Here is a 27,915-nt window from a genome sequence, read left to right as displayed (position 1 = left end):
TTGAAAGTCTGGTGCAACATACAAAACTACTTCCTCTTAAGGGAATAAATCAAATGAAAAATATAGTGCAGTGCCATAAACATAGTAGGATTATCCAGAGTGAGGTGCAGTGTGTATACGGTCCGTGCAACAGAGGCTGTACCCCCATGTTGAGCATGTTGTAATGCTATGAAGTTGTTCCTACAATAAAGCCAGCTCAACTAAAGATAAAGTCTCTGTATCTGGTCATTGATATCTGAAGATATCACACAGATAATAATGCACTTGTGTAACTTTTCGTGGATTTTCACATTCCAAGCTTCCTTGACAAAGAATTGAACATTTCAATCTTTATCAACAGATCTCAAGCAGTAAAACAGAGCTTAAAGAGGAGCTTCTAAAATAGAAGTTCATTTGTTCACACATCATGAACAACGCCATGTGGTTTTGACAGGTAAAAAACCCCACAACCGGTACAAGGCTTTAACTCTGTAGTGTGCTTGTTAGAGAAAACAGAACACACACATTATTGCATCGTGTAGTCAGACAGGGCAAACGGACAGAGACTCGATAATGTCTATCTTTGTGATACTGGGGCTGCTGGTCTGCATCATAGCGGCACAAGGTAAGAACACTGTCTACTAAAATATTATGAACAGATACAGCAATGATGCCTGATAGTCAGGCTTCTTTACTGTGAATAATGAACCAAACATCATAAAGTTGCTTCATATTTTATTTTATGATTAGCAATATACATGTCAGGAGATTAATGAGTCTTCCTTTGTTTGTATAAAATGCAAAAATGTATTTAGAGATAACATATCTAAGAAGAGGGAATGATTTCTAAGAATTATACAGGAAGGAAATACAGAGTAAAGAACGACGGAGTATTGCCACATTGAGGAAAAAAATAAATAAATCTGAGATTTCAAGAATGAAGTCATAATATTATAAAGTAAAAAAAATTGTACATGTGTGAAAATGTGTGAAAATGAGGAACTTGGAGCATCTTGTGATTTATACTTTAGTATAGGTTTCACAAATAAAAAAATACTTCCTCTTTTGGCACATCAGCACCACATTATCATCAGTATCAGGACCTTGAAAAGATTGTGCAAGAAATTGCATTTATTCCAAAGAAAGAACCACACTACCTGGGAGAAATTACGTCTTTTGTGGAGGAGGAAAATTACTTTTTTCCCGTAAAGTATGACATGATTTTTTCCCCTCAATGTGGCTCTAATACTCTGTCGTAGTAAACTGATCTCAGTACGGTAAATATGTCCTGCTTTGTGATGTAGATTTTCAAAAACAGTGAAGAGTTTAAGACTTAAAACAGTTCAAATGCATCATTGTAAGGTCAAAAAGTGGCATCACTGTAGGTCGGAAGGGGTTGCGTCAAGTTTGTTGATGTAGAGTAAAACTTTTCACTTCTTACTGCCAACAGGAATTCTGCTTCCTAATCTAAAACAAACAGCATGTTTCTCAGAAAAAAATGACAGCAAACAAAAAGCCATGTTTTCAATGCTGAGCATTATGCATAAAAATGCAAGAAAGAAGAAGCTTAAAGAAGAAGAACATATTGACAGATTTATTATAAACAAATAAATTATACATACATTATATTATAAATAAATAAATAAATAAATATATACCAGTATACTGATCTATGGAAAGTTTATCCCCTTTCTTGTTTTATTGTGTCTTTTTTGTCCTGATATTTCAGTGTTTTTTTATATTGTTCTTGTGTCCTTCTTTTTGCTGGGTCCCCGGACATGGTTGCATTAGTTTCACCTCTATCCTGGGGCAAGCTGTGTCAAGAGTTATTAGTAAGTTGTAGTTGTAGTAATTAAGAGAAGCATTTGTTGTATTACGTCTGTTCACTTCAAGAAAAGTTTTGAACATACTGAGTGGGCCTGCAGGAGAAACAACACAGCTTTGCCAACCCTTAATAAACTATGATAAACTGAGGGTACTTCACTTCTTCATTTGGCACTATAAAGGTCACAGGGGCAAATATGAAGCCTGCATTAAATGATGATGACATATATTATGTGTGATTTGTATTCTATTGTGTGTCTACTGTTTCTACAGGGCCCAGTGCTGTGACTCCTGAGTTTGTGCAGAAGGAAGGGGATGTGCTTCTGAATGTTGATGCTGATGTTCCTGAGGATTTTCTTTTTGTTGAGTGGAACTTCAATCAAACAGACATTTTAGTAAGATTTCCATCTGGTAGAGAACCATTAGTCAATCCTGGTTACGCTGGAAGGATTGAGTTTCCTGAGAAAAAATACTCTGTGAAATTAAAGAATCTAACAGAGGCAGACAGGGGAGTTTATACTGCACGACTGGTATTGGATCAAGGAGACCGAACACTAGCTAAATACAACGTCATAGTTCAAGGTGAGTTTGTTAACATTTCAGACACTGATAGAGAGTTTCTGCTGCCATGTTTATAAAACTCATAGATATACTGTACATACTCATAAACATATACCTGCTTTTTCCCTCCTCAGATCCAGTGTCTCCAGTTGAACTGACAGTGATCTCAGTGGACTCCAGAAGCTCAGAGTGTGACCTCACTGTGACCTGCAGAACACAGGACTCTCACATTAACAGCACTTTGAGATGTGACAACCAAACCTGCAGTCAGGAGGGAGGAGAGCAATCAGAGGTCACAACCTCTGCTGCTTCTCTCCGCATCTACCTGCTGAATGGTTCAATCATCTGTAACCATAGCAATCTGGTCAGCTGGACCGAGGACATTAAAATAATTGAACATGTTTGCCTCCAACCTGATGGTAAGACTAAAAGACAGAACAACTTCCTGATAATAATGCACAGTTTCGAGTAAGATTAAGACTTATAAGCATTTATTTTTAAAGAAAACTTTTTCATACGTCCAAGTAAATAAATTAAGTTAAGATAAATAAATTGGGTTTGTTACAAATATGGTTAAAAGCTATTTTTTCCAGATTACCTGTCTCATGCTCTACTGTTAGGATATAGTGACCGTTATATAAAAATATCCTATTTGTTCCATTTCCTCTGCAGTTTTAATAATAATATTAATTAAATAACTCATTTAGATGTTTTACTGTATTTTAGCATAGAATGTACTATTTGTCTCCATTACTGTATTATTAAGTACAGAACATATACTGTAGGACGGCCCCTGAACATGATGGTTTAAATTAGCACAAAAAAACAGTTAAATTGAAGAGTGAAATAATAAAACAATGAATCAACATGAAACTATAATGCTGTTTTACAATGCACGATTAAGTCTGTAAAACTCAACTGCACTTTGCAATGCATGTACATTGAAATGTAGGAATTACAGTACCTGAGTAAACTACAAAGTACACAGAATGTTATCCGAACTGATTAGTTCCTGTTGTGCTGTCGCGTCACAGTCTGGATGTGTTTTGTGTAATGAAATCACCTGTTTTGTTGTGTTGCAGGTCCAGAGTGTCCTCCTGCTGGTATCTCTGTGTACCTGCTGAAGATAGTCGTGTTCTCTGTCGGTCTGATCATCATGGTGTCTGCTGTCATCACTGTTCACCTCATGGAGAAGCTCAGGAAGCACAAATAAATAAATAGTTCTCTACCAGCCAATCTTACATTTATGTATGTCACACTCTTTAGTTAAAGGTACTCTGTAGAGTTTTTGACGACTAGTTGCACTATGGAGCGTTTCTTTTTTATGAGCGAGACCCTGTTTTCTTTGTATTGCTCGAGCCCTCATGGTACACATTCCTGCCACTGATCTTATGCTATTCCACTGATCCACAGTTGGTGGTAGTAACACACCAAGAAATGGAGTAGTGCACCAACAAAGGCGAAGAGGTAGAAGACTGCAAGCAACCAAACATGGATGTAAACCATTTAGGATTTAAAGTAATTGTAAAAATCAGCTTTGCAAATGTTTCATGAGGAAGGAAACTGATTCAACATGTTAATAAGGCTACAAAGATACTAACAATGCAGTTTGACAAGTAAGGAAACAAGAAAACTGTACAGGACACCTTTAATACAAATGCTGATTATTTTTGATTATCCATTGATTGTACCCAATAATCACTGTTCTCACTTTGTAAATAACATTTTTGTACAGAAATAACAATGTTAAAGATGTTTTTGGACGATAAAAAAACAACAAAAATACAAATCTGTATGATCAAGACCAATAAAATACAAGAAATATCTTTTATGTAACACTGAATGTGGTCCTATTTATAATATGGTAAATGTTTATATGTAGGCTACAATATGTTTCAATATTTGTTTAAGCATGTGTTAATCTCTGGGTGAAAGCAGTGGGCAAATAATTAGTAGTAAATTATGGTCCCATTTAGAGTCAGATAGACCATAAAGCAGGGGATGCTTTAGGGCGTGACTACCTTGTGATTGACAGGTTGCTACCACGGCGTTGTCCTGTCTGGGAGTTGTCCGTATGTCCGTCTTAGAACTTTAACCCTTTCACAGTGTGTTTTTAATTCACGAAAGTTAATTATAACCTTTTAGGTCGCCTGAAAATGTCTTATCCAGAGTTTGGTTGTACTGAGCTCCACCCTCTCGTGTCACTTCTGGTTGCAAAAAAACAAGATGGTGACAGCCAAAATGTCAAACTCAAGTTTTCAAAACGGCAGTCCACAAACCAATGGCTGACGTCACAGTGACTATACTTCCACTTGTTATATACAGTATATGGGTGAAAGCAGTTTCTGGTATATGCACCATTATTGGACACTTATTAAAGCCAGATACTCATCTTATATGTTCATGATTGTGTGAATTAGTAGAATCCAAAAGACCATGTGTCACTGACTTTGAACTCTGGTATTGTGAGTTTTTCAGCAGGGAATAGATCAGTGCTATTATTCTAGGATATACAGACTGAATGCATGACAAAATATGAATATAGAAATATAAAACATTTAATGGCATTTTCAAGCTCGTTTCAGTACAATATACAGTACATACTGTATATATACTGTTGTGGTCCATATGCTCAGGAAAGCTACAATCTTTGCTTAGCAACATTTTCAGCTCTCTAAATTGGATTTTCAGTTGAGCATTCCTATGATATCTTTGTAAACAAACTACATGTAAAAATCTCCTTTAAAAAAGAAATAAATTAGAAAAAAACACATTTTGTCTCATTAATTTGCAAAACACATAAATAAATTAAATTCCTTAGATAACACTGTTTAATGGCATTTTCAAGCTTGTTTCAGCACAATATACAGTACATACTGTATATATACTGTTGTGGTTAATATGCTCAGAAAAGCTACACATCTTGCGTAACATTTTTTCAGGTCTCTAAATTTGATTTTCAGTTGAGCATTCCTTTGATATCTTTAAAAACAAACTATACGTAAAAATCTCTTCAGAAGAAATAAGAACAAAACACATGAAATAAAATAAAAATAAATTCAAGTACTTAGAAATAATGCCCAACACTGTATATCTCTTAACGGGAAATTAAATGTAATTCTGTTCACAACTGCACAAGAGACCTTCAAATGTTTCCACATTTTTAGTTCTGTAGAACAGCATCAGATTCTTTCTCTGGCTCAAATCGTGATGAAACAAAAAGCTACTTCTGACTGTGTGTGATGTTTAGTAACATTTCCTCATTGTTTTACAGCTGTTTCTATTGAAATGGTTGAAAAGTCTTTTCATTCCAGAGCAGGTCATATAAACTTATACATTAGCAGCTTTGGCAACACTTAGTAAAACTGGAAATTGCAGTAAGTACAGTAGAATACAATTCCTGAATAAAGCTGCAGTTTGTAACTTTGAGCAAATATGATAAAAAGGCAGCGCTGAAATGTGTTCAGAAACATCTTGTAGTGTACTGTTTAGCCATGTTGAAAACACTCGAGCCAAAACCAAGCACCGCCCACCAGCCAGAGAAAACTTTCATTTTACAGCTAAACAGTACACTGAAACATCTGAGGAGAGAAATAGGCATGCCATTATGAGCACAGGAGGACACAGGGAAATGTGTTGTTTTTGTTTTTTTAACAGATTATTTACAGGATATAGTGACAGTTTTATGAAAATAACTTTTTTTATCATATATACTCAAAGTTACAGACTTCAACTTTAATTCTTTAAGGACCTGGCAGGCTTTTCTACCGTAGCATACAGGCTCTCTGGCACAGACGTGTCTCTAGTCTTATTGGGCTCTGGGGGTCCCTTGTGAGGTCCCATCAAGAAGTAGGTGGAGGTTGGAGAAAGACCTGAAGCATCATCTGTTGGACTCTGATCCAGAGGTTGGGCTGTAGTTACGACCTGGAAATATATCACATGCAATGTTTTTAGCAAAGATTGTTTGCCATTTTTACTTTACACTTTATTATTAATTGTGCTATTTTTCTGTATTTACATGGGAAGTAATCTCACTACGATTAACAGCAGCTCATATAAATCCTTCAAATACTACAAACATCTGTATCATGGACTACAAAAGTGTTAAGCCTGTTTTTTCATAACATTACAATTAATTTGTATCTAAAATGCATGAAATTGCTATAAAACATAGTTTTAGGTGTTTTTCATCAAGAGCAGAGTAAGGTGTGTCTGAAAGATCCTTAGTTGAGTTCAAATGAATCTCTTGGCCAAGACAGCACAACACACTGCCGCTTAAACACAAGCACTTAGAGAAAGCATCTACGCCCCTTTGACAACACAGGAAGTACGTTGCATTTAGAAAAAGACAGAAAATTACAGTTTTTTTCCTTATCTTGATTTGTTCCAAGGCTGAAATTGAGGTTTGCAAAACATTTAACACAAACGTAGACACCGAGTGCAGATTTAACCTGAGAGTCTTCTGCTCACAATATTCACTGTGATACGGAAGTGAATACAGAAGTGTAAAACCTTTGGCTCAGTAGGAAGTCACGTCTAGCAGCGGGCGTGTGCCGAAAAAACGGAAGCAAAGGGAGAAGCTGTCTGAAACGCAGCTGTGTAGTAGATAGAGTATGTGCTTAAAAACCTGTGGCCTAATGTGCATGACATTGTTGCAGTGTTGTCTTTTTAGTTTTGAGAACACAACACCTTTTTGAATATGAATTTGCTTTTTTGCAAAGTGGAGCATCAAAATGATGGAATAACTATAATAAAACACAAGCAAACAACACATACGCAGCGTAGAGAAACCTGGGTAGCAGGCTTTGATAGATGGATCGTGGTGCATCCGGTTCATCGGGTCCAGAGCATTACATTTGAGCACAAGCAAGCAACACAACCAGCGATGTGCACATGTAGCAGATATAGAAGCGCGCAGTAGGACTTGGAACAGCAGATTGATGCAGAAGTTAGTGTAGCGAGGAGTCACAGGTCATATACAGCACATAGACCATTTTGTCAGGAAAATGTATAGTGATTGGTGTACATAGGGATAGCCAATAGAAGCATGTGAGGCTCCAGTTTTTGATTGAGAAAACATAATAAACTTAATTTTCCTCAAACCCGGTTTCAATTGTTAAATTGCTCTAAATTTGAAATTCTGTTCCTCAGTGTGTCTGGCAAATTTTGGGAGAGTGATGTTTAAAAACAAATTTGACGCTTACCTGCGGTATTTCATATACTGTATTTTCGATGCTCTCTCTGTTATCTGCAGCTGCAGGTCAGTTGTAAAAAAAAAATACATGTTGAATTGCTTTAATTTACATTTCATTTTAGAGCTTTACCTTTTTAACCACATTACATTTACATTACTTGAGCTGCAGCTAGATTGAGTAGAGATTTATGGTGTGTCTAAATGACTCCATCTTCAAACAGCAGCACTTTTTAAAGCCTCTATGTGTAGGATTTGTTATTATTATTATTATGATATAACTGCATTACTGAATACACACGGAGGATTTATAAGTATGGCAGAGGACGGACTTTAGAACACTGAATTCCTGTGTACAGTAAACAGATTTTGCAGATTTTACATGTAATTATATGTTAAAATTCATACTTGGACTTACAGTTTCCTTTCTTTCGATGAAAAGCACACGCAATGAAGAAAAGGGGAATTAGGACGCAAACAGCAACAGCAGCCCCGGTGACCTTGCTGGCATGTTGTACAGGATCTGTAAAGAAAAACAAAAGCCACATTAGAAAAGTATGTCTGGTTTAAGTCATGCAACATATTTGAAAGTGTGCCACTGTAGCATCACACCTTCCCAGCCTGTGCTTTTAACAGACTGCAGTTTTAATTATACAAATGTCTTGGTAACCTGCTCTGTAGTTAGACATCATTTAATTTGGTCATTTAAAACTGTCAAAATACAAAAATAGAGCGTAATGTAATGCATTGCATTATGTAACCTGTATTGTACCATTCCTTCAATAAAAAAATATATTTAAAAAAAACTGTCACAATTTAAATCTACCAACTTTCCAAAAGTCCCTGAATGAGCTAATTTAAATACTACCTGCTTCTTAGTTTTACAAAGTCATTTTCTAGTTTAGCTTTATAACCTACCAAATACTAACAATTCATGCCAGCCGATAGATAAGGCTTATCATTTTTGGTTTTTACTAGGTTTCACTGAAACATACATTAAATAAAAAATACATAAATAAAAAAAAATCTATTTAAACTGATTTTAACTCAATTTTATATATCCCTCCTCCACACACACAAGCGGTTTCATTTCCTGTCCAAGAAAGAGGATGCTCACAGCAGTTTACAGTAAAAGACGTCATCCTGAGACGAAGACAAAAATAGTTGAGTTTTAAACCCCCTGTTAAAACGCCCCTGCTTTTTCTATGGTGTTCCTCAAGGTCTTGGTGTCTTAATCTGGTATTTTGGAGGGATTATTGGTCATTTTTATCAATTCTCGAGTGGTGGTTAAATTTAGCACCAAATCTGTGTAACAAATGGTATCAACCCAAAAATTGCTGCAACAACTTATGAGACATAATAGAGCAAGGGAATGGAATTAATATACTTGGATCAATAATTAATAATTAATAAATTCATGTTTATTCATGTCTACCGGCTCATCATTTTTGTTTTTTACTAGGTTTCGCTGAAACATACGTTAAATAAAAAAATATATTACTAAGAAAAGATTTATTTAAACTGATTTGAACTCAATTTTATATCCCTCCTCCACACAAACAAGCGGTTTTATTTCCTGTCCTAGAAAGAGGATGTTCACAGCAGTTTACAGTAAAAGAGGTCATCCTGAGACAAGGACAAAAATAGTTATGATTTTTTTAAACGCCCCTGCTTTTCTGTGGTGTTCCTCAAGGTCTTGGTGTCTTAATCTGGTATTTTGGAGGGATTATAGGTCATTTCTTATCAATTCTCGAGTGGTAAAAATGGTTAAATTTAGCACCAAATCTGTGTAACAAATGGTATCAACCCAAAAATTGCTGCAACAACTTATGAGACATAATAAAGCATGGGAATGGAAATCATATACTTGGATCAATAATTAATCATTAATAAATTCATGTTTATTTCTGATTAATGACTAGAACAACTTGACACGCAGTGCTGAGCAGCATCTCACATTAATCTTCAGGTTCCCAGCTTTCAGATGATGTACACCACTTCCATGTGCTGACCTGCTATCTCCCCCTAAAGACCCCCTAAAGACCCCCTAAAGATCCCATGTACCCCCCGAAAAAAGACAAAAACAGGTCTCAGAGGGATAAATGGCTTTTAAAATGCCAAACCCAAAATGGTTGAACTCAATTATCACCCGAGCAACTCCTCCTTGAGAAGTACTAAAATCCTACAGCGTACGCACCCCTGTAAACAGAATGAAAAATGGAAACATGGATTTTAACCATATTTGTAACAAACCCAATTTATTTATCTTATCTTAATTTATTTACTTGGACGTATGAAAGTTTTCTTTAAAAAGAAATGCTTATAAGTCTTAATCTAACTCCAAACTGTACATTATTATCAGAAAGTTGTTCTGTCTTTCAGTCTTACCATCAGGTTGGAGGCAAAAATGTTCAATTATTTTAATGTCCTTGGTCCAGCTAACCTGGTTGCTATGGTTACAGATGATTGAGCCATTCGACAGGTAGATGCGGAGAGAAGCACCAGAGGTTGTGACCTCTGATCGCTCTCCTCCCTCCTGACTGCAGGTTTGGTTGTCACATCTCAAAGTGCTGTTAATGTGAGAGTCCTGTGTTCTGCAGGTCACATTGAGGTCACACTCTGAGCTTCTGGAGTCCACTGAGATCACTGTCAGATTAACTGGAGACACTGGATCTGAGGAGGGAGAAAGCAGGTATGTTTATGAGTATGGCAGCAGAAACTCTCTATTAGTGTTTGAAATGTTAACAAACTCACCTTGAACTGTGACGTTGTATTGCGTTAGTGTTTGGTCTCCAGTTGATGACAATATTGCAGTATAAACTCCCCTGTCTGCCTCTTGTAGATTCTTCAATTTCACAGAGTATTTTTTCTCAGGAAACTCAACCCTTCCAGCGTAACCAGGAAAGACTGCTGGTTCTCTATCAGATGGAAATCTTGCTAAAACATCTGTTTTATTGAACTTCCACTGAACCAAAAGAAAATCCTCAGGAACATCAGCATCAACATTCAGAAACACATCCCCTCCCTTCTGTACAAGCACAGGAGTCACAGCACTGGGCCCTGTAAAAGCAGTACACACACAATACAATACAAATCACACAATATATGGTTATTCGGTCAATACTAAAGAGCTTAAGAGAAATGCACCATTCAGAGACAGGCAGAGACTGATGGAGCTCTAATCAGGCGATCAGAAACACCTGTCTATGTCCGAAAGTGCTGAGTCATGGTTGGGAATGACTGGTGAAAACACAGAGAAGGTACTACCTGAAAAAGACCCCCTCAGTTAAAAACTATAAGTCTATAAATCTCTTCAGTTTGAGGACTCAAGACTTTGATAAAGATGTTGACGTGTCATTTGTGTGGATAAAGTAAAAAATTACTGAGAACTGGCAGTTTAAAAAGTCTCCACATTTCAGTTATTGTTCAAGACTTTTAGAGGTGAATTAACATTGCAGCGGATGAGAGAGAGGGAGGGATCTTTTGGTGCTTTGAAGGAGGTAAATCCAAAATTGTAAGACCTATTGCTATCATCTGAAAGAAGACAAAAATACCTATGTTTTGATGTATTAATTTTGTATGAGGAGTGGAAGTTGTGGGTTAAAGAGCAATTTGTTTGGAAACTTTTCAAAAGATTTTAAAGCTTTCCTCCACTCTAGGTGTGATGTCACATGCTTTAGCTTTTAACAATCCATGCAATACACACCCATTATAAAATCTGAAATGGTCTGAAAATGTAATAAAACATAAACTGTGATAAATCAAAAACTGTAAAAGTTATCAAAAAGCTAAACTAGCTAAATAGTTCAAAGACTTGTAACCCGTTTGAAGTTTAAATGAAGTCTGTAGCTGAAAGTATGCAGAAGCAGTAGCATTTCAAAGTGGAGTAGGTTTAAGAGGATTTGACGATTGTCAAAACAAATGTGGAAAAAGCTTAATATTTTAAAAAGTATAAATAGTTGAAACGAAGAAAAGTCATAGTACTAATATCATTAAAGAGCTGAATATTTTGATAGAATGGTTTCTGTAGCTGAAAGTATGCAGGAGTAGTTATTCTGTATGCAAAAAAACGTACAGAATAGAAGAAGTTGAGTAAAGATTCAAAGAACAATACCAGAAATAAAAGTTTTAGTTTTAGATTTTTAGCATCATTATTGAAATAATTGACAATGAGCACATCACTGAGAATTGTGTATATTTCTCAATATTATCATCATTCAAAAGTTTAAAAAAAAAAGTTAGTTCCAATGAAACATAATGTTTCTTATTGGTGAAATAGTGCTACGGTACGACAACTTTGACTTTGAAAACAAACAATGTCAATCAACAACGGGAAATATAAACAAAATAAAGTTCTTACCTTTTGATTCACAGAAAAGCAGCAGAGAGACGGCAAAGACAATCACGACCCACAGCTTCATTCTGCAATGTGCTGCATGAGGAAGTGGATAGGCTTTTTGAGAACTGGCTCAGTAACAATTTATTAGGAAATGTCTCTAGACAATCCTCTGTGAGTTTTGAGTATTTATTGTCACAAAATTTACGAATAGTCCTATTTCTTCAAAAAAAAAATTTCAATTCTTTGAGCAACACAAATGGAAGTGTGATGAACAGTAGGCTAATGTGTCCAAATGGTGTCCTGTGACTAGTTTTACATCTCAACTTACGTCAGCTCCTCTGTCTACTGAAAATGTTACAAATACATACGATTTCCAACACATTCATATCCATCATACTCATCCTTGCTTCACATTTCCATCAGAACAGAATCATTATCAGTGATTTACAAGATTACTTTCACATTCTCAATGCTCACCTCTGGTGGTCTTTCCCATGTCCTTGTTGCCTAGGCTGAAAAATAAAAGGGGCTTCCATAAAATGTTCGTTAGTTTGACAATGTTAGTAACTCGAAAATCACATGGACGTACAGAAGGCTCCTACTTTACACAGAAAGGAGAGCTTCCTCGAGTATCCTACAGTAACATTTGTAACCCACAATTACCTGATGGCCTTTTGCATCCATGTAGCAGCTGTTTGTAATGAAATATTATCTCATTTGTAGCACTCAGTTTGCTTAAAGCCACTGAGACAGAGAAACTGCAATTCCAATTAGCTTTGAAGAGAAGAAGCATCTGTATTAAAGGGGCAGTGTGTAGGATTTGGCAGTATCTAGCAGTGAGGTTGCAGATTGTAACCAACTGAAGCCTCTCCCGTGTGCCAAGCGTGTAGATCCGTGGTTCTCAAACTTTTTACACCAAGTACCACCTCAGCAAATATTTGACTCTCCCAGTACCACCATTATGACCGATGTTAAAATACAGTAGCGTAGGCCTCTACTCTATTCAGCAATGCACAGTTCATGCAGGAGGCAAATTTATTCCTAATAAGAATACTACTTATGTTGACTTTTGTCAGCCACAGCCACGCTCGACAAAGGGGTAGCACTAGAACTGGCACTCAAACTCTTCTACACAACTCTCATACTACGCAAGGGGTATCTAAAATGTTAATAAAATAAATCATATTGCTGTCATGAAAATAACTTTGTGTTTGGTGGATTATTTCTCTGTTGTTACAATGCTAATGGTCATTGTATTTTACATCGTTGGAAAGCCTGTTTATTTACCTTCACAATGATGTCCATCTTGTAAGGATCATGCATTTGTGGGATGAGCAGCACAGCTGATTATGTGGGGAGCGCCCAAGAAAAATTTGCCAAAATGCTCTGTCAATGGTAAACAGTGTATTCTCCTGTTGGTGTTGACTCTTGTTTTGAGTTGTTTGGTGGATTGGATGATTGAACTCTCTATCAGTAACAAGGAACAAACAAGACACATTGGCTATTTTACACTTTATTCATTTAATACACCATCAGGAGCCTCAGTAGCGGTGGAAAATCCATACGCAGCCACAACAGCCTGGCACCTCCTCCTCATGCTGGTCACCAACCTGGTCACACGTTGCTGTGGGATGGCGTTCCATTCCTCAACCAGGATTCGTTGCAGGTCAGGCAGCGTGGTTGTGTTGGTCACTCTAACACGTACAGCACGCCCAAGCTGATCCCACAAGTGTTGAATTGGGTTGAGGTCTGGACTCTTGGCAGGCCGTTCCATTCTCTCTACTCCCACATTGTGGAGGTAGTCTGTGATAACCCTGGCTCTGTGGGGGTGAGCGTTGTCATCTTGGAGGATGAAGTTAGGTCCCAGATTGTGGACAAACTAACCTAAACAGTCTGACTACTCAGACTACTGACAGCTTTAGTTTTATCTGGTGTAGCAGAGGGTGGCGCTGCTCCTATACTTTATGAAGATAAATGAATAACACAGAGGCTGAGTCTGCAGCCCATCACCGCTTCACGCCTTCCGTTCTTCCCTGGGCACCTACACTGGATCACTTCTTATTAGGGAACTAAAGTCAGTCAGAACTCAACTAAATAACTTACACGTGTTTATAGTTCGCTGTTAGCCGCCGAGCTAACACGCTGTGCCTGTCTAAAGCAGTGGTGGATGAGAGACTGCGGGCAGAGCAGATTGAAATATCACTTTCCTCCTCCTCACTTTTCCTGTTTAACCGCTCATCATGTTTATGCTTGTTGAACAGGTCTAATGATAACGCGTCTTGGCTTTACACTTTCAAAGTTGATCTGAACTTACAGTAACGAGTAGATGTAGCTGTCTCCACCGCGGCCTCTCTGATCAGCTCTTCACAGACTGACTGCGCTGTGTGTTTATGTGAGCGGAGAGCTCCGACAGAGCAGCAAGGCCTCTGGGAAGGAGGATGGGTCACGCGTCAACGCGTCAGATATTTGGGCGTACAACACATGCGCAGTAAAATCTGGTCTGCACTCGTCGAAATTGAGCCAATCGCAACACACGACCGCAGCTTCAGTTACACTGTGCATGTGTTATACCCCATACCCCTAGACCCATGTCCGCCCGTGACCCAGCCTCCCTTCCATAGGCAGAGCAGCAGGAAGAGGAGAGGATGCAGCATTAACCATCCCTAAATATGATTTTTCTTATTCATCACGTTTCAGACAGCTTTTTTCGATGTGTTCATCGCGCATGTTCATATGATGACGATGAAAATACGATTTATGGGTCAGCCATATTTCTTATTAGAGATTCCTCCACGTACCACTACAGAGTACCATAGTTTGAAAACCACTGCCGTACAGACTCTTACAGTGCTTATTACCACAATATACTTATTTCAAGTTCCACATAAATTGTGATGCTTTATGGATTATGCAGAAAGATATTTATAAGTTTAAGATGGCATAATGTTGTCCGAGAATACCCATGCAAACCGAGACTTTGCTATCCTATGTCACGGACCTTATGAACAGAAGGCTGCTTCAGTCCAATGTCTGGGAAGAGTGACCGGATCCGGGAGGAGTTGGTGACACGCGGACGTTTGTTTTGTATGAGAGAGGTTTTTGGCTGGTAGTTTTTGAGCTTCAAGCTGGAACAAACTGTTAACAAAGCTACTGAGTGCTTGACTTTGCCTTTTCACGGACAAGTTAGCTGAGGGCAAGAATTATTGTTGTTTGCTTTGGAAACGGGGTGTGGAATCGTTAACCGGTGGGGAGTAGAGTGGAGGAGTGTCGGCCGACGGCCTGTACGGGTCCGATAGCGATACTTTCACACTGCTTCCTGTTGGTTGCTGCACCATGGCAGGGAAGGATGGAGGTGATGACAGCTACAATAGCATGGGGTTGAGTGAGGAGTGATACAACTGGAGTGATAATGGGGAAGTGGATGGGAGCAGGATGTGAGAGCAAGCAGTAAGAGGAAGAAGGATAAAAGCAGCCAGAGAGGATCAGACAGTGACAGGCGTGAGAGGGAAGCTATGAACCCTGTTCCAGGAATCCTACATGTAGTAGTGAGGTTTGAGGGGGAAGGTGTTGCAAAGAATATGGACCCACTAAAACTCACAAAAATAATGAGAGCACAAGTTGGTGAAATTAAGTATGTGAGAGTGCTTAAAGATGGTAACTTGTTGATTGGGTGCAAGGAAGCTACAGTGTGTGGGGAAAGTTAAAGTCGCAAAAACAGAGTTGGAGAGCAGGGTCTAGTGGGAGTAAAGGGGTGATAACAGGGGTTCACCTTAGTGTCAATATGAGAGAACTAGTTGAAAATCTGAAAGTACATAGCAGCTCAGTTAGAAATGCAAAGAGAATGACGAGAAAGGCTCAGAAAAATCATGTGTGGAAAGTGCGAGTTGAATACAAAACCAAAGTGCTGTAATTGTGGAGGCGAACACAGTGTAGCGTAATGGGGTTGTGAAACAATGAAACGAAGGGTAAAGGAAAAATAAGGGTAGAGGACAAAATCTGAGGCAACCAAGAGGGCTGGGCAGGAGAAGATGAGTGACAGACAGGGGTGGGGGAAGGAGATAGCGGTGGAAAGTGTTGCATAAGAAGTGGGAAAGAAGATGGTGGAAGAGAGAAAAAGAAGCTTGTGACGTTCATAGCAGGAGTCATAAATGTGACTGCAGATATAAAATCTAAAACAGATAGAATCCAGATTATAGTATAAGCAGCTGTCCATCATCTGGATTTGAAAGGTGTGAAATGGGAGGATGTAAGAGATGAGTTAAGTAGTCAGGCTAGTCAAGAATCACAATGTATTCCTCCAGTGGAATGCAAGATGCTTGATTGCTAATGGTTAAGAGTTTAAACAGTTCATTTACAGCCAAAGTGAAAAACCAGATCTGTTGTGTATCCAGGAATCATGGTTAAAACCAAGCTTGGATTTCGTAATAAATGGATATGTGGCAATCAAACGAGACAGGAAGGATGGGGCAGGAGGAGGCTGTGTCACCTATGTGAAAGGGCGTCTATAGAAATGTTGATAGAGGGACTGATATGGAATTTGTAATTATTGAAATATTGGTAGAAGGGAGGAAACTGGTGATTATACATTTTTATAATCCATGTAGAAAGCTAGAACTCAGTAGACTGGAGGGCTTAGAGGGAATAGATAGAGCAAGTATTGTGTGGTGTGGAGATTTTAATGCACATAATACATTATGGGGGAGTAATACAACAATGATTACAATGGACAGGTAGTGGAAGAGTTGATGGACGGGACTCATCTTGTCTGTATTAACGATGGCAGAGGCACAAGAGTTGATGTGAGTACTGGCAGAGAATCTGTTCTAGAGCCGACACTAGTGACCAATACCTTAGCACCATTGTGTGAATGGTATGTGGAGCAAAAAGAGTCCATTGACAGTGACCATTATCCAGTATATTGTAAAATAAGTATAGCAACAACACAGACCAGAGAGGGCAGAGGGGGGAAATGGATTTTTGAAAAAGCCAACTGTGAAAATTTCATGAGGGAATGTGATAAATATCTTCTACAGATTAGTGACAACATGGATATAGAAGTGAATGACTGTAAAATTAGGCAGGGTATAAAAACAGCAGCTGAAAGCTCTGTTCCCAAAAGCAAAGGCAGGATAAGGAAAAAGTAAGTACCACGGTGGGATGACAAGTGTAAGAAAGCAGTAAAGAAGAGAAACAAAGCATTCAGACTGGTCAGAAGATCTCATCATTTTCAGCATTTGGTGCAATACAAGCAGGCACAAGCAATCGTTAGGAAAACAATAAGACAGGCAAAGAGGTCATATTGGAGGAATTTCTGCAGTTCAATAGGCAACACCACTCAGGTAGGAGAAGTGGGGGGAATGATAAGGAAAATGGGAGGTGATAGGAGAGACTGGAGCTACCATGTGCTGAGCTCGGGAGATGAACTGGCAATAACTAATAAAGAAAAGGCTAGGCTAATGGTTAATGGTAATGAGAGTGAATTAGATTTTCCATTTACTATTGGAGAATTGAGGCAGGCATTAGCCAAAACTGGAAAGAGTGCACCAGGGAAAGATGGAATATGCTACATAATGATAAAGCATATAAGTGAAGGAGGGTTGTACAAGCTGCTATCATTATTCAATAAAGTTTAGAAGGAGGGGCGAATACCTGTGACTTGGAAGGAAGCAATTATAATCCCAATCAGAAAGCATGGAAAAGATCCTAGCAAGCCAGTAAACTACAGACCCTAACATCACATATCTATAAACTAATGGAACGGATGGTTAATGAGAGGCTTATGTATGGTTTGGAAAGGAGGGGCTTGGTGGCTGCATACCAAAGTGGGTTTAGAAGAGGCAGGAGCACAATGGATCCGGTTGTGTGTCGAGAGGATGAGGTCAGAAAAGCCCAGGTTAATAAAGAATCAGCGTTTTTTGATGTGGAAAAGGTGTATGATATGCTATGGAGAGAAGGGTTGATCAAACTATCATCAAATGGGAATTGAGGGAAACATGTTTAATTGGATTATGGATTTTTTAGGTGGAAGAGCCATCCAGGTTAAAATAGGCTCAGAACTGTCAGAAAGCCATGTTGTAGAAAATGGTACGCCCCAGGGGAGTGTTATAAGCCCTACATTATTCTCAATTATGATAAATTATATATTTAAAGGTGTTCCGGCAGAGATGGGAAGGTCTCTGTTTGCTGATGATGGGGCTTTGTGGAAGAGGGGAAGGAATATGGAGCATATAGTTAAGAAACTACAAGAAGGAATAAAACAAGTGGAAAGATGGGGAACAGAATGGGGTTTTTAATTTTCGGTGGAAAAAACTAGTCATGTTCTTCACAAACAAGAGAGTAAAGGAAGGAAGGAATCTGAGTCTATATGGAAGTAAGCTAAAGAGAGTAAAATGCTTTTGGTTATTGGTGATTCATTTTGACCCCAGGTTAACATGGAGAGAGAATATAATGAGTATAGTGAACAAAAGTAAGAAAGTAATTCATGTTATGAGGTGTCTGGCAGGGCTGGAATGGGGAGCAGATGTTGCATCATTGAGATATACTATGTAGCATTCATCCAGACGAGAATTGATTATGGGTGTGTTGTGTATGGGTCAGCAGCAAAGTCTGTACTGTCAGACCTGGATGTTATTCAAACCTGGGCGCTGAGGATGTGCCTAAGGGAAGTGAAAAAAGCACCTGTGTGTGCTCAAGTTGAGGCAGGAGAGATGCCACTGTGGTTCCAGAGGAAGCAGCTGATGGCCAATTATTGGTTAAATCTGAGGGGACACAATGGGTATCATCCAACTAAGGGGGTCTTGGAGGCTTGTTGGGAGAGGGGAAAGGCGAAGAAAACCAGTTTTGGATGGGTAGGCGACGGCATAGCAGAACAAATGAAGATTCACAGGATTGAATTCGGTTCTGTTGTGTTGTGGCCTGAGAGACCATATACTGGATGCTGCAAAATGCTAATGTAGACATGGAAATACAGAATATTAAACACAAAAATAAGACAGCAGATCTAGTCCAGGAGAATTACATCCACAGGTATAGGAAGATTACTTGAGTGTGTATGCGGTTGAACTAGTTGCAATTCTGTTAGCATTGGAGTGGGCGGAGGATATAAGAGAAAGTAAAATACTCATCTGTAGTGATTCAGTTTCATCACTGTCAAGCATTAAATCAGGAACATCCAAATACCACCAAGAACAAGTGTATGAAATATTGTTCACATACTCAAGAATAAGCAGACAGGGGAAGGACATAGTATTCATGTGGGTACCAGCACACTCAGGGTTCCCAGGAAACGAGAAGGTAGATAAATTAGCAAAGGAGGCGGTCATGAAAGAGCAGGACGAAAGAAGCATAAAACTTTTAAAATCGGAGGGAAAAAGCATTGTCTGGAGGGAGGTCAATAAACAGTGGCAACAGCACTGGGATATCCATCCATCCATCCATCTGCAACCGCTTATCCCGTTAGGGGTCGCGGGGGGGCTGGAGCCGATCCCAGCCGACATTGGGCGAAGGCAGGGTACACCCTGGACAGGTCGCCAGTCCATCGCAGGGCTGACACAGAGACAGACAACCATTCACGTTCACATTCACACCTACGGGCAATTTAGAGTCAACAATTAACCTAACCTGCATGTCTTTGGACTGTGGGAGGAAACCGGAGTACCCGGAGAAACCCCACGCTAACACGGGGAGAACATGCAAACTCCACACAGAAGGGTCCCAAGCCAGATTCGAACCTGCAACCCTCTAGCTGTGAGGCGCCAGTGCTAACCACTGCACCACCGTGGATACTGGGATAGAGAGTCCAAAAGGAGACGTTTACACAAAATCCAAAATAAAGTAGGAGTGTTAAGAAGTCATGGTAAAAACAGAAAAGAACAGGTTACAAGTAGCAGACTAAGAATTGGGCACTGCCAATTGAACAGCTCACTGCATATTATTGGAAAACACCCTACTGGTCACTGTAGCGAATGTCAGGTCATGGAGACAGTTGAACATGTACTTACTTCATGCACAAAATATGAGATAAATAGACGGAGTATGTTAGCAGGTTTGCAGAGGTTGGCACCAGTGGAGAATAGGGTGGAGGATTTGCTTGGATGCGGGGACACTGGAGGGGAGAAAGGTGATTTTAGTAGAATAGGGGTAATGGACGGGTAAAACCAGAAGGAGGCAGCAATGCAACACAAAGGATGCCAGCTGCCATAAAACCCCAAAGAAGAAGAAGAAGAAATCCAAAATATGTTACCCTGTAGAGGGTCTTTCTGTCTGAACTTTCGCTTTAAGCTTCATTTGTGATGGGGCCTATTTTGTAAATGATGGTATGACAACATACATACAAGTTTAACAAGGTCATTAAAGTGAAATGAAGTTGCCTGTTTTTTCTCATTGCTATTTGCATGATAAACTGATAATTTAATGTCATGACTAAAAAGCAAAAAACTTTGAACATAACCACAGTACTGCAGTATTAGGATCAATAGAAGATTACCAACTGGGCAATGCTGGCAACTCCCCAGGGCCCCCACAACTACAGGCTTACTGTGTGTCTGCTGTTTTGACTTCATTTAATTGAAGATTTGTTCTAGAATGTGTACCACAAAAACACAGCATGAGCTGACAATGATAAGGGCCATAAGGTGGTTTCCTACCTGATCTTGAGGCTCTGTCATACTATAGTATGTCTTAAAAAAGTCATAATATAGTATGTCGAAAAAAAATCATGTCTATGTGTTTGTTTCACTCCTATCTGTGTGAATGATGTGCTTCAATTTGCACACTGAGTGTTTCTGTAGCCTGTCCTTCCAGGTTACATGGTGGAGAGGAGGTTGTGTGGCTCAGTCAGGCTCTAGCTGTTTGGTGACACCTGGAAGCTGCTTGACATCCTTCAGGATCCATTTTCTTCATATACGTTTTATAATCTTGGTCATTTGTCTGTATTGTAATTTTATTATGTTAGTTATACTGTACATCTATTGCATGTCTGTCTGTCCTGGGAGAGGGATTCCTCCTCAGTTGCGCCTCCTGAGGTTTCTTCCATTTTTTCCCCCAGCAAGCGAGGGTTGAAGGAAAGAGGGTGTCCTATGCTGTATGGATTGTAAAGCCCCTTGAGACAAATTTGTGATTTGTGATATTGGGCTATACAAACAAAATTGAGTTGACTTGACTGAGTACAGTATGCTATAAAAAAAAATAAAAAAAGTCATAGTATCCTACGCCATAAAAAATGAAAAGATTGAAAAGAAGTCATATAGTGTTACGTCCACTAAGTGGAACAATAACTTAAAAACAACCAAAGATTAAACAGTCAAAGTAAAGTGCAAAAATTAAAGGTTTATTAAAGAAAACTAAAGGTTAACAAATGTGGTGGAGGTAGGGACAAAATAGTTTTGCCAATTAATCAAAATTAACAAAACAAAACTAGGCCTAACTAAATCTCTGTCTTCTTTAAACACAACAAACAAAAGGCTGACTAAATTATCTATAAACAGCAGTTTACAAAACATACAGGGGTTGGCAACAACCACTAAACCTAGTGTTTCTAGAAATGAAAAGAACCTACGTGCAAAAGTGTACAGGGTACCCCAAACTTACCTATGCCCTCTACCTCCTTACCACAAACCTTATCTTTAATTTCACACTGGAAACAAGTGTCTTCACAAGTCAAATACTTCATTACAAATGAGTCAGAGAGAGAGAGAGGCAGCCCAGAGTGTGCCTCTTTTAACTGCAGCCCACGACGGCGATTGGCTGGATGGAATGAGAGTGAGCCACTCAGCAGCTGACAAACTCTGCACAGGTGGAATCCAATCACCTCCATTAACTCTCAATCCTGGAAGCACTTGCAAGACAAGGGGGAGGGGCAGAACAGCACAGGAGTACGGCTCTGCAGGCCTGTCTGGCCCTGCAGGCACGTAACATATAGTATGCAATAAAAAAATGGCAAACTATAGTTTGTCATAAAAATGTCATTAAAAAGTTATATTATAGTACATCATAATAATGTCATAAAAAGTCATAGTATAGTATGTCTTTTAAAAAGTCATATTATGTCATAAAAAATCATAAAAAGTCATTGTATAGTATGCCATAAAAAAAATCATAATATAGTATGTCATAAAACATGTCCTGGCCTGCACAAAGATCAGAAGACTGACTTTCTTTTTTTCAGTTTGTTGGTTGGTTTTCTGTTAATTTTATTCCTTTTATCTGTTTCTTAGTGCTGAATGATTGAATTTGAATTTGAATGATTACTGTGTAAAGATGACTTTGCAGTTTCCTCTTTCTTAAGCATACATTGTCTGTCAGTGGGAACATTTCACATTTTAACCACAGCTATCTGAAAATGCAAGAGGTGATAAATATAGAGCTGTGAGAAAGGAAGTGGTGATCATCACAAGTGCAGTGAGCCACCAAGATGAGTTCAGGTTTTAAGTGAAGCAATACATGAACTAATGCAACAAATACAGTACAAACTACAGCATTTTATAAGATTGTATTGAGTGTATTGACACAATTTGTATGTTTTTCCCTTCTTTTGTGTCCTCATGTTTCGTTCTTTTTCCTTTCAAATAACTTTTTGAAAGTCTGAAAATGATCCTTATGATAATTCTGGTGCAACATACAAAACTACTTCCTCTTAAGAGAATAAATAAAATGAAAAATTTAGTGCTACTATTTATTCAAAATTTTCAAAATTTTGGTTGCAGGATTAGTTGAAACAGATATTTATGACTGTTGGTTGTTATACAGCCCAGAACCAATAGAGAACTCCAGTGCCATACACATAGTAGGATTATCCAGAGTGAGGTGCATGGGGGTACAGCAGAGGCTGTTTACAACATGTTGTAATGTTGTAATGAACAACATTACAACATTACAACATGTTTGGCATGTCGTAATGCTATTAAGTTGTTCCTACAATAAAGCCAGCTCAACTGAAGATGAGGTCTCTGTATCTGGTAATTGATATTTGAAGATATCACACAGATAATAATGCACTTGTGTATCAACTTTTCGTGGATTTTCACACTCAAAGCTTCCTTGACAAAGGATTAAACATTTCAATCTTTATCAACAGATCTCAAGCAGCAAAACAGAGTTTAAAGAGGAACTTCAAAAAGAGAAGTTCATTTGTTTACATCATGAACAACGCACTGTGGTTTTCACAGGAAAAAAACCCACAACCAGTAGGCTGCAAGACTTTAACCCTGTGGCGTGCTTGTTAGAGAAAACAGAACACACACATTATTGCATCGTGTAGTCAGACAGGGCAACATGTTTTAATGTTGTAATGCCCAACATTACAACATTGTTGGGCATGTCTTAATGCTATTAAGTTGTTCCTACAATAAAGCCAGCTCAACTGAAGATAAAGTCTCTGTATCTGGTAATTGATATCTGAAGATATCACACAGATAATAATGCTCTTGTGTATCAACTTTTTGTGGATTTTCACACTCAAAGCTTCCTTGACAAAGGGTTCAACATTTAAATCTTTATCAACAGATCTCAAGCAGTAAAACAGAGCTTAGAGAGGAACTTCAAAAAGAGAAGTTCATTTGTTCGTATCATGAACAACACCATGTGGTTTTGACAGGTAAAAAAACCCACAACCGGTACAAGGCTTTAACTCTGTGGTGTGCTTGTTAGAGAAAACAGAACACACACATTATTGCATCGTGTAGTCAGACAGGGCAAGAGACAGAGACTCGATAATGTCTATCTTCGTGATACTGGGGCTGCTGGTCTGCATCATAGAGGCACAAGGTATGAACACTGTCTACTAAAATATTATGAACAGATACAGCAATGATGCCTGATAGTCAGGCTTCTTTACTGTGAATAATGAACCAAATATCATAAAGTTGCTTCATATTTTATCTTATGATTAGCGATAAAAAGGTTGCATGGTGGTGCAGTGGTTAGCACTGTCAAAGGTTCAGGTTCAAACCCGGCTTGGGGTCCTTCTGTGTGGAGTTTGTCTGTCTGTTCTCCCCGTGTTAGCGTGGGTTTTCTCCGGGTTCTCCGGCCTCCTCCCACAGTCCAAAGACATGCAGGTTAGGTTGATTGTTGACTTTAAATTGTGTGAGTGTGAATGGTTGTCTGTCTCTATGTGTCAGTCCTGTGATAGCCTGGCGACCTGTCCAGGGTGTACATCGCTTTCGCCCAATGTCAGCTGGGATCGGCTCCAGCCCCCCCGAGATCCTGAATAGGATAAGCGATTACAGATAATGGATGGATGGATTTGCAATATACATGTCAGGAGATTAATGAGTCTTCCTTTGTTTGTATAAATGTAAAAATGTATTTAGAGATAACATATCTAAGAAGAGGGAATGATTTCTAAGAATTATACAAGAAGGAAATACAGAGTAAAGTACGCCGGAGTATTAGAGCCACATTGAGGAAGAAAAAGAAAATCAAAGATTTTGAGAATAAAGTCAAAAGTTTATGAGAAAAAAAGTAGTAATATTATAAAGTAAAAAACAAAATGTACATGCCGCCTGTGTGAAAATGAGGAACTTGGAGCATTTTGTGAAGTTATACCTTTGTATAGGTTTCACAAATAACGAAATACTTTATCTTTTGGCACATCAGCACCACATTATCATCAGTATCAGGACCTTGAAAAGATTGTGTAAGAAACTGTGTTTATTCTGAAGAAAGAACCACACTACCTGGGGGAAATTGCCTCTTTTGTGGAGGAGGAAAATTACTTTTTTTCTCGTAAAGTTATGACGTGTTTTTTTTTTCCCCTCAATGTGGCCCTAATACTCCGTCAGAGTAAAGTGATCTCATTACGGTAAATATGTCGTGCTTCGTTGTGTAGATTTTAAAAAACAGTGAAGAGTTTAAGACTTAAAACAGTTCACATGCATCATTGTAAGGTCAAAAAGTGACATCACTGTAGGTCGGAAGGGGTTGCGTCAAGTTTGTTGATATAGAGTAAAACTTTTCACTTCTTACTGACAACAGGAATTCTGCTTCCTAATCTAAAACAAACAGCATGTTTCTCAGAAAAAAATTACAGCAAACAAAAAGCCATGTTTTCAATGCTGAGCATTATGCATAAAAATTAAAGAAAGAAGAAGCTTAAAGAAGAAGAAAATATCGACAGATTTATTATAAACAAATAAATTATACATAAGTTATATTATAAATGAATAAATATATACCAGAATACTGATCTATGGAAAGTTTATTCCCTCTTCTTGTTTTATTGTGTCTTTTTTGTCCTGATATTTCAGTGTTTTTTTATATTGTTCTTGTGTCCTTCTTTTTGCTGGGTCCCCGGACATGGTTGCATTAGTTTCACCTCTATCCTGGGGCAAGTTGTGTCAAGAGTTATTAGTAAGTTGTAGTTGTAGTAATAAGGAGAAGCATTAGTTGTATTAAGTCTGTTCACTTCAAGAAACGTTTTGAACATCTCGAGTGGGCCTGCAGGAGAAACAACACAGCTTTGCCAACCCTTAATAAACTATGATAAGCTGAGGGTACTTCACTTCTTCATTTTGTACTATGAAGGTCACAGGGTCAAATATGAAGCCTGCTTTAAATGATGATGACGTATATTATGTGTGATTTGTATTGTATTGTGTGTCTACTGTTTCTACAGGGCCCAGTGCTGTGACTCCTGTGTTTGTGCAGAAGGGAGGGGATGTGCTTCTGAAAGTTGATGCTGATGTTCCTGAGGTTTTTCTTTTTGTTGAGTGGAACTTCAATAAAACAGACATTTTAGTAAGATTTCCACCTGGTAGAAAACCATCAGTCTTTCCTGTTTACACTGGAAGGCTTGAGTTTCCTGAGAAAAAATACTCTGTGAAATTGAAGAATCTAAAAGAGGCAGACAGGGGAGTTTATACTGCACGACTGGTATTGGATCAAGGAGACCGAACACTAGCTCAATACAACGTCACAGTTCAAGGTGAGTTTGTTGACATGTCAAACACCGATAGAGAGTTTCTGTTGCCATGTTTCTAAAGTTATTCACAGAAACTTTCCCTCCTCAGATCCAGTGTCTCCAGTTGAACTGACAGTGATCTCAGTGGACTCCAGAAGCTCAGAGTGTAACCTCACTGTGACCTGCAGAACACAGGACTCTCACATTAACAGCACTTTGAGATGTGACTACCAAACCTGCAGTCAGGAGGGAGGAGAGCGATCAGAGGTCACAACCTCTGGTGCTTCTCTCCACGTCTACCTGTTGAATGGCTCAATCATCTGTAACCATAGCAACGAGGTCAGCTGGACCGAGGACATTAAAATAATTGAACATGTTTGCCTTCAACCTGATGGTAAGACTGAAAGACAGAACAACTTCCTGATAATAATGCACAGTTTGGAGTTAGATTAAGACTTATAAGCATTTATTTTTAAAGAAAACTTTCATACGTCCAAGTAAATAAATTAAGATAAGATAAATAAATTGGGTTCATATTTGATCAGCGCTGCCTAGTTTGACCATTAGATCGGAGTTTGCAGAATGATTGACAGCTGCTCAGAGACGGCAGGCTCCAGCTCGGCTCTGATTGGTTGTTTTCCTCCGGTCTGTGAAATCTTGTAGATGCCATTAGGAGCACCGGAGGACACCGGAGGACACCGGAAGAACATGATTTTTTCAGATTACCTGTCTCATGCACTACTGTCAGGATATAGTGGCCGTTTTATAAAAATATCATATTTGTTCCATTTCCTCTGCAGTTTTAATGACAATATTAATTCAATAACTCATTTAAATGTTTTACTGTATTTTAGCATATAATCTACTATTTGTCTCCATTACTATATTATTAAGTACAGAACATACACTGTAGGACGGCCCCTGAACATGATTGCTTAAATTAGCACAAAAAAACAGTTAAATTGAAGAGTGAAATAATAAAACAATGAATCAACATGAAACTATAATGCTGTTTTACAATGCACAATGAAGTCTGAAAAACTCAACTGCACTTTGCAATGCATGAATTTTGAAATGTAGGAATTACAGTACTTGAGTAAACTACAAAGTACACAGAATGTTATCTGAACTGATTTGTTCCTGTTGTGCTGTCGCGTCACAGTCTGGATGTGTTTTGTGTAATTAAATCACCTGTTTTGTTGTGTTGCAGATCCAGAGTGTCCTCCTGCTGGTATCTCTGTGTGCCTGCTGAAGATAGTCGTGTTCTCTGTCGGTCTGATCATCATGGTGTCTGCTGTCATCACTGTTCACCTCATGGAGAAGCTCAAGAAGCACAAATAAATAAATAGTTCTCTACCAGCCAATCTTACATTTATGTATGTCACACTCTTTAGTTAAAGGTACCCTGTTTTCTTTGAATTGCTCGAGCCCTCATGGTACACATTCCTGCCACTGATCTTATGCTATTCCACTGATCCACAGTTGGTGGCAGTAACGCACCAAGAAATGGAGTAATGCACCAACAAAGGCAAAGAGGTAGAAGACTGCAAGCAACCAAACATGGATGTAAACCATTTAGGATTTAAAGTATTTGTAAAAATCAGCTTTGCAAATGTTTCATGAGGAAGGAAACTGATTCAACACGTTTATAAGGCTTCAAAGATACTAACAATGCATTTTGACAAGTAAGGAAACAAGAAAACTGCACAGGACACCTTTAATACAAATGCTGATTATTGTTGATTATCTATTGATTGTACCCAATAATCACTGTTCTCACTTTGTAAATGAAATGTTTGTACAGAAATAACCATGTTAAAGATGTTTTTGGATGATAAAAAAACAACACAAAATAAAATCTGTATGATCAAGACCAACAAAATACAAGAAATATCCTTGATGTAACACTGAATGTGGTCCTATTTACAGTATTATAAATGTTTATATGTAGGCTAAAATATGTTTCAATATTTGTTTAAGCATGTGTTAATCTCTGGGTGAAAGCAGTAGGCAAAGAAGTGAAGCCATTGTGGAAGTACCTTAAATTTGCATTCTTTCTTATAGCCAGCAGGGGGCAACAAAACACATGAAATAAATCATTCAAGTCCTTAGAAATAATGTACA

At 38.4% G+C, this 27,915-nt stretch overlaps 3 protein-coding genes across 8 annotated transcripts in view; 1 reads left to right on the top strand and 2 right to left on the bottom strand.

Moving 5' to 3' along the window:
* Window positions 1-27,915, bottom strand: part of LOC141777651 (SLAM family member 9-like) — a 48,141-nt gene that overhangs the window by 12,694 nt on the left and 7,532 nt on the right. The gene's annotated exons all lie outside the window — the stretch shown is intronic.
* On the top strand, window positions 392-27,601 carry LOC141777660 (SLAM family member 9-like). 4 transcript variants are annotated; one of them, XM_074652130.1, is made up of 5 exons: window positions 392-604; window positions 2,077-2,385; window positions 2,499-2,783; window positions 3,447-3,612; window positions 3,778-4,168. In XM_074652130.1, exons 1-4 carry the CDS (start codon window positions 553-555, stop codon window positions 3,575-3,577), a joined length of 777 nt encoding a protein of 258 aa, XP_074508231.1. In that variant the 5' UTR covers window positions 392-552; the 3' UTR covers window positions 3,578-3,612; window positions 3,778-4,168. The 4 variants fall into 4 exon arrangements, with proteins under 4 accessions (XP_074508231.1, XP_074508230.1, XP_074508229.1 ...); XM_074652128.1 differs by lacking the exons at window positions 392-604; window positions 2,077-2,385; window positions 2,499-2,783; window positions 3,447-3,612; window positions 3,778-4,168 and adding exons at window positions 23,088-23,277; window positions 23,397-23,657; window positions 25,507-25,815; window positions 25,901-26,185; window positions 27,002-27,601; XM_074652129.1 differs by lacking the exons at window positions 2,077-2,385; window positions 2,499-2,783; window positions 3,447-3,612; window positions 3,778-4,168 and adding exons at window positions 25,507-25,815; window positions 25,901-26,185; window positions 27,002-27,601 and having other exon boundaries at window positions 470-604.
* LOC141777650 (uncharacterized) overlaps window positions 6,028-27,915 on the bottom strand; it is a 63,565-nt gene continuing 41,677 nt past the window's right edge. Inside the window, exons 5-6 of one of the 3 annotated variants that reach the window (XM_074652110.1) lie at window positions 7,569-7,612; window positions 6,028-6,288 (exon numbers count right to left, since the gene is read on the bottom strand). In XM_074652110.1, the coding sequence (XP_074508211.1) occupies window positions 6,100-6,288; window positions 7,569-7,612 (233 nt within the window). In that variant the 3' untranslated portion in view covers window positions 6,028-6,099. The remainder of the gene's footprint in view (window positions 6,289-7,568; window positions 7,613-27,915) is intronic. The other 2 variants (XM_074652108.1, XM_074652111.1) reach the window with 2 other exon arrangements.

The sequence above is a fragment of the Sebastes fasciatus genome, chromosome 11 (assembly GCF_043250625.1).
Source record: "Sebastes fasciatus isolate fSebFas1 chromosome 11, fSebFas1.pri, whole genome shotgun sequence".
Taxonomy (NCBI): Eukaryota; Metazoa; Chordata; class Actinopteri; order Perciformes; family Sebastidae; genus Sebastes; species Sebastes fasciatus.
This window is presented reverse-complemented; position numbering and strand designations above follow the sequence as displayed.

Bases quoted from the DNA above. Each gene is read 5' to 3' on its own strand.
- LOC141777660 (XM_074652129.1), top strand. From the start codon at position 553: ATGTCTATCTTTGTGATACTGGGGCTGCTGGTCTGCATCATAGCGGCA. The intron at 25,816-25,900 runs GTGAGTTTGTTG...TTCCCTCCTCAG, and splicing joins ATACAACGTCACAGTTCAAG to ATCCAGTGTCTCCAGTTGAA. The intron at 26,186-27,001 runs GTAAGACTGAAA...GTTGTGTTGCAG, and splicing joins TGTTTGCCTTCAACCTGATG to ATCCAGAGTGTCCTCCTGCT.